This window comes from Nicotiana tabacum, chromosome 3, assembly GCF_000715075.1.
Source record: "Nicotiana tabacum cultivar K326 chromosome 3, ASM71507v2, whole genome shotgun sequence".
Lineage (NCBI taxonomy): Eukaryota > Viridiplantae > Streptophyta > Magnoliopsida > Solanales > Solanaceae > Nicotiana > Nicotiana tabacum.
In genome coordinates, this window is record NC_134082.1 from 67,477,262 (window position 1) to 67,487,739 (window position 10,478).

Genomic DNA, 10,478 nt, shown 5'->3' on the forward strand with positions numbered 1-10,478 from the left:
AAAAATATTATAGTGATATTTTGGACCAAAACCAACTATTGAGTTGGTTTTAGGATTTGAAATTTGGAATTTTTGTCAAAATGCAGACAAAATTTATGACCAAATATGTGTTAGGCAAATAAAACACAAATTTATTTTGGCAAAATGTATGGCCAAAGCGTGGTGTACATTACCAAACCACACATCACAATCCAAACAAGCTGTTAAAGGGATTGGGGGTGAAGCGATGAGTTTACAGTTGTACCCTTTTTACTAAACGTCTCACTCACCCTCTCTGCACTCCCAAGTACACGCTTAAAATTGAAAAGATCGGTGCAACCGTTTATGAACCCTAATTTTCAGTGAGAACTGAACTCAGCTCCTTCTAACGTAAAAGATCGGAAGGCGAAGAAGATAAGCAAACGTTCAATTGACTCGAAGAAGATTGCACAAAGCTGGACTAAGAATTCCACTCAAGAGATGCCGTACTATGAAGGCAATGGAGAAGACATAGACAATTACGCCGGCTCTTCTCCGCCTCCCAAATCCAGAAGCAGCCATGGCCATGGCCCTACCCCGGACGATTACACCGACTCCAAGTCTCAGGTACTACTAACTTCTCTCTCTCTCTCTCTTTGATGATCCTCTTTTTTCATATCATAAATTCATACCTAGCATGTGTTTTTTCGCGTTTTCTTCTTCTTCTTCTTCTTCTTCTTCAATTCGAGCTATTTAAGAGATAAAGTAGTTGAGCACCCAAGGGTGTGGCTTATTGGTCAATGAAGTGAGGGAAGAACCATGAGGTTTCAGGTTCAAATATGAGAGACAAAAAGCACTAGGTGATTTCTTCTCATGTGCATAAGACTTGGCAAGTTGCCCGGTACCTGCAGCTGGTGGGAGGTAGCAGGTACCAGGTGAAATAGTGGAGGTGCACGCGTGCTAGCCCAAACACCACTGTCATCAAAAAGAGAGAAAGTGGTTGAGGAAATAACCTGGAAACTGCCGGTTGCCTGGTATATTAGTCGAGGCAAGCTGGCCGAGGGCAAGTTTTCCTATACTTGTGCCTGTGGAAGATGGAAGATAGCAGGTTGATGGTAGATTAGTTGAGGCAAGCTGGTACCCCCCCCACCCCCCACCCCCCCACCCCAAAAAAAATAAAAAAAAATAAAAATTGAAGAGGCTGTATCTTAAAAGTCTGATTTTGCGGCTTTGGTGCATTGATTTTGTTTATGTGTTCATAATGATTTTTTTTATGAGGTCATTTATGAGTATTGCTTCTTTTACTGTGTGGATCGTTCTAATAGTAAGGATTTAAGTATTCTAGGCTGGTATATTGAAGCTGCTATCTGCTTGATGGGATGTGATTCATGAATATTCTGGGTAAGCCCCTCTGATAAAAAAAGAAGAACAGAGAGAGAACGCAGCAGCTGCATACTTGCACTTCCTCTTGATACCTGTCATAGTGATGAACAGCTCGTGTCACGGATCTCTTGAATTCTCAGAACAACTTGTCGCTCCATCCCTGCAGGGATAGAGTTCTTGGGTTGACCCCGAGTATGATTCATGTATTAAGCAGAAATGATTTCTGTGTGAAAACCATTATTGTACAAGCAGATTGGTGGACTCTATGCATATGCAGTTCCGATATGTGAAAACTAAGCACCCAAAAGGAATGTCTTTGGGTTTTTGAACATTTTCCAATGAATTGACCGGGGCTTAATCAGTATACTTTTCTTAGTACTCCCTCCGGTTCACAATAAGTGACCAGTTTACTTTTTCATTTTGGTTCAAAATAAGTGTCCATTTAGGTAATCAAGAAAAAATACAATTTGTTTTTACTCTTTTACCCTTATGTGCATATCCCTAAAAAGTTTTCTCACTCCTCACTATAACTATGTGACCAATATTTAATAAGGGTAGTTTAGTCATACTAGGTATTTTTGTATAGGATGTAGCATTTTCTTAATGGGCGTGCTAAAAGGAAACTGGTCACTTATTGTGGACCGGAGGGAGTATTAGTTTTGGGTGCTCTAGTCGTTTGCCTTCTTTCATCTGTTTAGTTTCAATCTTAACTATTATGATTTGACCAACAATATAATTCCTTTGCCATCCTTAGTTTTGTATGTGTATGTCTAGTTTTCTAGTTCCCTTGCTTATTTTATTTATTTATTTATTTATTTATTTGTGTCCCTCTTCCAGCATAGTTCTCGTGAGAACGAAAAAGATAGGGATTCATCAAGAAGCAGGGAAAAGGATAGGGAGAGAGGGCGTGATAAGGACCGGGACAAGGATAGGGATAGAGGCAGAGACCGGGACAGGGGTAGGGACAGGGACAGGGATAGAGAGAGGGAGAAGGACCGTGATCGTCATCACAGAGACCGCCATAGGGATCGGAGCGACAGAAGGGAGAAGGAAAGGACCAGAGATAGAGATGATGATGATCGTCACCGAACTCGAGATTATGACCAGTAAGAGCTATAGCACTTTCCAATGTTACGTATTTATATTGTTTATGTGATTTTAATTTGGCTTTATGTTACTGTTATGAGTTGGATTTAGACTTGAGGATCATGTTTTATGATCTTGAAATTTTCAAATCGTTGTTGAGTGGTAGTGGAAACATGCTTCATTTTGAGTTTGTAATATATTCATATGATTGTGCTTTAAGGCAAAGAGAACATGACAAAGATAGAGAGAGTCGGCATAAACACAGGTCTCGCTCAAGGGGTAGATCTGAGCACAGATCAAGGTCTCGATCGCGTTCTCGATCCAAGAGGTTAGCTGTTTGCTCATATGCCTTCTAACTGGAGCATTTCCATGTTATATTCTCTCTTTGTAAATCCTGGTATTCATTTAAGACTGGTTTTTGCTATTTGATCTTCTGTTTGTAGTTGGCTCTACCTTATATAAATACTAATTTACTGGAAATTTTGTCAAAATTAAATCGGACTCTTTGATAGGCTGGAACGAAATGACAATTATCCAATTTTTAAATAGAAGTGCACTAAAATGCCATAGGGGGATTTTGCTATTTTTGTTGAGAAATGATAAGGTATTATAGATATAAAAAAAATCAGCACTAAGAGAGTACTGTGGTTACATCCCAGAAAATAAAAAAATAAAAAGGAAAAAGAAAACCATGTGTCTCAATACAAAAGATCTATGAATTCTAGCAGGGTTTCACTACCATCTATCCAATCCTACTTACGCCAAAAAGATATCAACAAAATGCAGTCTGATTTGATCTTCAAGAATGACTTTTCCTGTCCTTCAAAGCATCTCCTATTACTCTCTTTCCATGTGCACCACCATATAGCTGCTGGTATTGTATTCCAATCCTTCTTCATTTGCTTTGACAGTCCCTTTCTACTCCAGCATGACAGTAACTCAGCAGTAGTGCTTGGCATCACCCATTTAATTCCCCAAATGTTTAAAAATAATTGCCACAACTGTGTGGCAGCTCTGCAGTGTAAGAATAGATGATTGATAGTTTCTGCCTCCTCTTTACACATATAGCATCTGTTAAATATTTGGAATCCCCTTCTTTATAAATTGTCCTGAGTTAAACAAGCCTTCTTAGCCACCAACCATTCAAAACAACTAACTTTCGTGGGAGCTTTTGATTTCCTGATTTGTTTCCAGGGACCAATAAGAAACTGATTTACTTCTTTCACGAATATGTTGTAACATATCTTGACAGAATAAACCCCTTTGTTGTGGCCTCTCCGTATCAAACAGTCTTCATTACTGATTAAGCTTACAGAAGTAGGTAGTATACTGAAGAATTTGGCAACCTCATTTAGCTCCCAATCGTTTATGTATCTTCTGAATTTTATATTCCAGCTATTGTCTTCCCAACATTGTGCTACTGTGAATTCTTTGTCTAGTATCAACCAGTATATTACAGGGAAAAGTTCTCTGAGAGGTAGATGCCCCAACCATTTTCTTGCCAAAAGGAAATCTTCCTTCCATTACCTATCTTGAAATCAATATGCTGTGAGAAAACATGCCATGAGGACCCTATGTTCACCCAGATACTAATTCCTTGTGAAGAGGGACCTCTCTTGGTGCAACATACATTCAGAAAACCAAGTTTCTCTGCTATTGCTCTCCTCCACAAGGTGTCGGCTTCTGCACTAAATCTCCAAAGCCACTTCATTAAAAGGTTTCTGTTTTGTATCCTTAAGTTCTTTATGCCCAAAACTCCTTGTTCCTTTGTTGCAGGGACAGTGCTCCATTTGACAAGATTAATCCCTTTGTTTTCTTTATTGCCTTGGCATAAAATTCCCTTCTTAGCTTGTCTGTTTTCTTCTCCACTTTGGATGACATGAGTAAGGACATAGTATATGTTGGAATTGAATCCAATATGTTGTTAATTAATAGTATTAATATACCCCCAAAGAAAGGTATTGTCTCTTCAAGTTAGCCAATTTTTTTTTCACATCTATCCACCACTCCTTGCCAGATAAATTCAGATTTGCTTTTGCTGGCAGAGGCAATCCCAGGTAACTTGAAGGAAGAAACTCTGTTCGGCACCTTAAAACTGCAACGACACTGCGCAAATCTTGAACTGTGTTCGCTGGAATTATTCTGCTCTTGTTCCAGTTGTCATGAAGTCCTGAAACCCCTTCAAACACACATAGAATCAGTCTCAAATATCCCAATTGATTCACCTCTGGCTCACAAAAAATAAGGGAATTATCAGCATAGAGAAGAAGTGAAATATAGAGAGGCCCTGATCCTGTATGCATTTCATTGATCATATTACTAAGTCCTTCCATTACCAACAAGAATAAGAAAGGAGAAATTGGATATCCTTATCTAAGGCCTCATCGGGAAGCGAAGAAACCCTGTGGTGATCCATTTATAAGTACAGAGAACCTGACCGTGCTGATACAATGCCAAATCCAATTCAGCCACTTCCTGCCAAAACCTAAATCTTTAAGGACCTTCAGCAATAATTTGCAGTTCACATGATTGTATGCCTTCTGAATATCAAGGTTGCACATTATACCTGGTATCTCTCTCTTAGCCTAGTATCTAGACAACATTAGCTATTAAAGCTGCATCCATGATTTGCCTCCCTCTCAAGAATATTTTTGTTTCTTGGAGAGTTGGATAGTAGTGTCATAAATCACACTGAGGACTTGTAATTCTTTGAAGGACTAGCATATTCATATTACAGTATTTGATGGTCATAGCATATATCAACCGGACGTGTTCAACAGAGAAACCACCTGTTCGGTAGCTTTGTAAAAAAGTTAAATCTTACTCTCACAGCCTGCATCGATTGATCTCTTGACCTTTATTTTAGGTCAAATGACATGCTTTCGATATATTGTACACAAAACTACCTTTAGAATGTATTTGGAACTGCTAAGTGTCTTGTAAGTTGTAATACACGCTGCTATTTCTGAAACATTTCAAATTTATTCTATTAATCTGGGGTTGAAGGGTTATAACTTGAGATATTGGGATGATACTTGCGAAGTTGCAGTAGTTCTTTCTCCTTTCCGTGCTTGGAGCCCTGTACTCCCTCTTGTTCTTGTCCTGTCATGTCCACATTATAATGGTGGGATCTTGTGGTGTTTATCTACTGAAACACAAGAAAATCATAATCGTACTTTTTCCTTGTTCCTCTATTGACTCTGTTAATGAGCAAGTTTTGCCTTGTGCTATACTCTTTTTTTTTTTTTTTTTAATTTTTTTCTTGTACATGTCCCAAGAGCTAATTGGGTGGCCAATGTTATGTGGATCATTAAATGTTTATTAGCAGTCAGGTTTTTGTCACTTCATTGCTATTATTAATGTTGTATTTTTTCAGCAAAAGGATCAGTGGTTTTGATATGGCACCTCCTACCTCTGCAATGTTACCTGGCATTACTGCTGCTGCAGGTACTTGTTTCATCATTAAGGTTACAGCTGATCTATATTGCTCAGACTCTTCAAAAATGTTGTTGGGTGCATGTCGGATCCTCCAAATTTAGTGCATTTTTGGAGGATCCGACACGGGTGTGGCAACACTTTTGGAGAGTCCGAGCAACATAGCAGCTGATATTATATTGATAACTGCCACATTTTTCTTTGCAATAGTGTGGAAGTTCATATCAAAATACATGGTTACGTTTTGGTAAGCTTTTTGGTTCTTTAACTTCCACCTATATTGGTATTGAGTCATGGAGTAGATTGGCTGTTTTGTTTTTTATTTATTGTTTACTTGGTGAAGTAATTCCGAAACTGAGGGTTTTTGGTTTCTTGTTGTGTTTGGTGTTTGTTTGTTTGTTTTGTATGTCTTGTCTTATGTTCTAAGAAGGCAATGTTGGGCTACTTGCCCCACTGTGCTGACAATGGGTGTGAGCCGACTTCTGTAGCTTTTATGTACAAGGAAGAACCAATACAGGTCTTGTTCATCTTCATCCAGGAATTGCCTGTTTGGTAGTTACAAATATTTTCTGAATACACTGTCTTAGATTTCTTAGTACAGAATTCATTTATTCTTTCAAAATCATTTTAAAAGGGAAATGTAAATACTCACTCTCGTATCGTTTAAAGTATATGTCATGATGTCATTTTCAACTGTAGCTTGGTTACCTCTGCAGGTCAAGTTCCTGGGACCAACCCACCAATTCCTGGAATGTTTCCTAACATGTTTCCTTTAGCATCGGGCCAGGTACTGTCAGCACTCCCTTTCAGTTGTGTGGATTCAATGTTTTTATCAAGATTCTCATTTGTTTGTTCCCTGTTGGTTGTGGTAGTTTGGAGCTCTTCCTGTTATGCCAATCCAGGCAATGACACAGCAGGTTTGTAATGTGTTAGTAATTTCCTTTTCAAGCTCACGGTGCTTATGAGTTCCTCTTTTTTAACCTTAAGTATTTCCTAACTTGTTCTGTTATCAGGCTACCAGGCATGCTCGGCGAGTTTATGTTGGTGGACTACCCGCTCATGCAAATGAACAGGTATTAGACCACCCTCACCAATCTCATGAAGAACTAGGTCTTTTTGACATTTTCCATATAATGTTTATTTGTTGAAACAAACTAGATGAACACTCTCTCCTGTATTTATTGCATAGTAGTTAACTTGTAAGCTCGACATGTGGAATTAGCCATTGATGCTTGTATATCAGGTTAGGTTGCCTACATCACACCAATTAGGGTGCGGCCCTTCCCCAGACCCTGCACGAGCACGAAATGCTTTGTGCACCAGGCTGCCCTTTTGGTTTTAGTTGTGTTTGAGTTATTCACCTTTTTTCGCCTTCAAATATGAGAGATATTATGGGGTTGGAGTCACTTTGGTCCAAATTTGGAATTTCTTGTGACTTGACTTGGGTTGTTTAAAATTTGGCTACTCAAATTAGGGAAGTTACTTAGTTACTTTTTAATGTGGTTTAGTACTTCTTACATTTTGTGGAGGTAAACTTTGTTATGCCGTTTTTTCGATCAGTATAACTTAGTTACATCTGATTTACTGTCAACATAGTATGACATCAGTAGTAGTACCTTTCTTACTGTCACTGCCGTATCTCACTAATGGGGTCTGGGGAGGGTAGTGTGAACGCAGACCTTACCCCTACCTTGTGAGGATAGATAGGTTGTTTCTAATAGACCCTCGGCTCACCTTTCTTAATGTCACCGCCGTGAAAATCTTTCTTAGTCATTTCACTTATTTTACTATTACTCTCTCTGCAAATATGGTAGTGATGATTTTCTGAATGGTGCTCAAAGTACTATTCAAGTCTATGTTTAAAGAATTAATAATTTATAGTAAAATCTCACAGAACCAACCTCATTCCATGTGCCGTTGTTATTATTTCTAATGTCAAATAGCTGATATTTTTTTTGAAGATATCCCTTGAAGTCACTATCTGTTAAGAGAAAATCTGCATGTAGTTTTCCCTTTTTTACCGCATGGTTAAAGCTGATTTTCTATGACCCATCTCTAACATTGCTCTCTGACATACCTCTTGTTTGTCTTGACACACTGATTCTCATACAGTCTGTTGCGACCTTCTTTAGTCATGTTATGTCTGCAATTGGAGGAAACACAGCTGGTCCAGGTTAGTTTAAAATTTGTTCTCCTTTGGTACAACTAAATTTACCTTTCAGATGCTCAGAGTATTAATGAAAATTTTCAGGGGATGCTGTTGTCAATGTCTATATAAACTATGAAAAGAAGTTTGCTTTTGTTGAAATGAGATCAGTAGAGGAAGCTAGTAATGCCATGGCATTGGACGGCATCATATTTGAGGTACCTGAATGTGTAATAGCTGATCAACTAGTTATGATTTAAAGAAGATAGACCTTTGACCTCTGGTGTAGGTGGTTTATCCATTTGGGAGAAAGCAAGGGTGTAGAAACTTATAGTTTTAGGGACATGCAACTATTCTCTATCCCTTGAGTCTTGTTTAGTCGAAGAAAATTTTGGAAGCAACATCTTTCATCCCCTTCCTGTTATAAGAGCTGATATCCTCAAACCTGTTTCTTTCTCTTTTGTTTGTTGGTTAGTCATTTATTTATCGTTATTGGAGCTTATCAGATGTTACTGAATAATTCTTTATCCAACATCAAGTATATGTTGTTACCTTCAACTGACTGCTCTGTGCACACATTTTTTGTCCAGGGCGCACCCTGTAAGGTCAGAAGACCGAGTGATTACAATCCTTCTCTGGCTGCTACTCTTGGTCCTAGCCAACCAAACCCAAACCTCAACCTGGCAGCTGTTGGATTGAGCCCAGGTTCTGCTGGAGGGCTGGAAGGTCCTGATCGTATTTTTGTTGGTGGTTTGCCCTACTATTTCACAGAAGCTCAGATTAGAGAGCTGTTAGAGTCTTTTGGTCCACTTAGAGGATTTGATTTGGTCAAAGATAGAGAAACTGGGAACTCAAAAGGATATGCCTTCTGTGTCTATCAGGATGTCTCGGTTACTGATATTGCTTGTGCAGCTCTTAATGGTATTAAGATGGGTGATAAAACCCTTACTGTTAGGCGTGCTAACCAGGGTACAACACAACCTAAACCGGAGCAAGAGAGTGTATTGTTACATGCACAACAGCAGATAGCTTTGCAGGTGAGCCATTTCTGTGCTTTCTAGTTCAATTCTCCATCCCTTAGGATTTGATTTCTTACACAAGGACTTGGCTGCTCACCCCTTAATATGTGTTCTTTCGCAGAGACTCATGTTACAACCTGCTACATTAGCCACAAAGGTCCTGAGCTTAACAGAAGTCGTTAGTGCAGATGAGCTCAACGACGATGAGGACTATCAAGATATTTTGGAAGACATGAGAACTGAATGTGGGAAATTTGGTGGGTATTTAGATAAGATGATCTTTTCTCCTTGTTGTGCTAAGCATATGGCTTAATGTTTGGCAGCAATACTGTTAACAACTTCCACTTTGACATATATTCTGCAGGATCTCTGGTGAATGTTGTTATTCCACGTCCAAGTCCTAATGGCAAGCCCACACCAGGGGTTGGAAAGGTAAAAATTTACATGCAGATTTCTTAGCGTGGATCATTTAAAGTTTATAAGTTGTTAGTAGTGATCCTGTATTTGTTACAAGAGAAGTGATAGTGTGATACAACCTAGATCTAATCATCTTTGCTATGACAAAAATGGCTTGTAATTTCTGTCAAGTGGCTTTTCGCTGTGACTAGTTATTACTTCCTCATATGACGACTGATTTCAGCCAATTGAAAGAAGGGTCCAAGTGGATTGGTTCTTTGTCAATGGTAATGTTGTTTTTCACTTCTGGATGTGGAACTTCTAAATCGTTTATGTACCTTTTAGGTATTTTTGGAGTATGCGGATATCGACAGTGCCAGCAAAGCTAGGCAGAGTCTGAATGGAAGAAAATTTGGTGGCAACCAAGTTGTTGCTGTCTTCTATCCAGAAAACAAGTTCTACGAGGGGGACTATGATGGTTAGTTGTACCCGCCCACTATGATAAGTGCTCGTCGAGTCTTACCTAATGGGGACTCTTGGATGGCTTAAAGGAATTAATCTCTTGGACTAGTGCTAGAAGTATAGCCCATTTCCGTTTTCTTTTTGGTTTTTGGTTTTCTTTTGACGGTGTTCATTTAATTCTGAATTATATATCCATTTAGGTTGGACTTATGTGTTGCCGATGGTAGATAATTTAAGTTCTATAGTTTTTAAACGTGAGGACGTTTGTGCTTGACCAAACAGTGTTAAAATTGATGCAAGTCTCAGGTCTTCGTACTGTTTCATTTTTCTCCAGTGGAAAATCTGAATGCTCTTGCTTCACTTGTTTATTTTCCCTTTTTTATTTTTTTAAAATTCCGCTTCACGGAAATAGTAGTGTAATCTTCTAGTTTTTTATGCTTACAGCGTCTAGAATCAGTCTTGGAAAGAATGTTTCAATGGATTATAAGGTGCTCCTATTACCCGCAGGTCGCCCAACTATTACAGTAGAGATTGGTTATGCCATAATCAAGGATCTTTCAATATTTGACTGATGTTTATCTATACGTGATATT

The 10,478-nt window shown here is 38.7% G+C and overlaps 1 protein-coding gene across 1 annotated transcript; it reads left to right on the plus strand.

Annotated features, from left to right (window-relative positions):
• The first annotated feature begins 230 nt into the window (after positions 1-230).
• LOC107774338 (splicing factor U2af large subunit B) lies at positions 231-10,245 on the plus strand. The gene is made up of 13 exons (XM_016593833.2): positions 231-585; positions 2,179-2,447; positions 2,648-2,755; positions 5,804-5,874; positions 6,579-6,649; positions 6,735-6,779; positions 6,876-6,935; positions 7,975-8,035; positions 8,114-8,226; positions 8,599-9,045; positions 9,149-9,284; positions 9,392-9,459; positions 9,769-10,245. Exons 1-13 carry the CDS (start codon positions 460-462, stop codon positions 9,904-9,906), a joined length of 1,713 nt encoding a protein of 570 aa, XP_016449319.1. The 5' UTR covers positions 231-459; the 3' UTR covers positions 9,907-10,245.
• Positions 10,246-10,478: the final 233 nt, after the last annotated feature.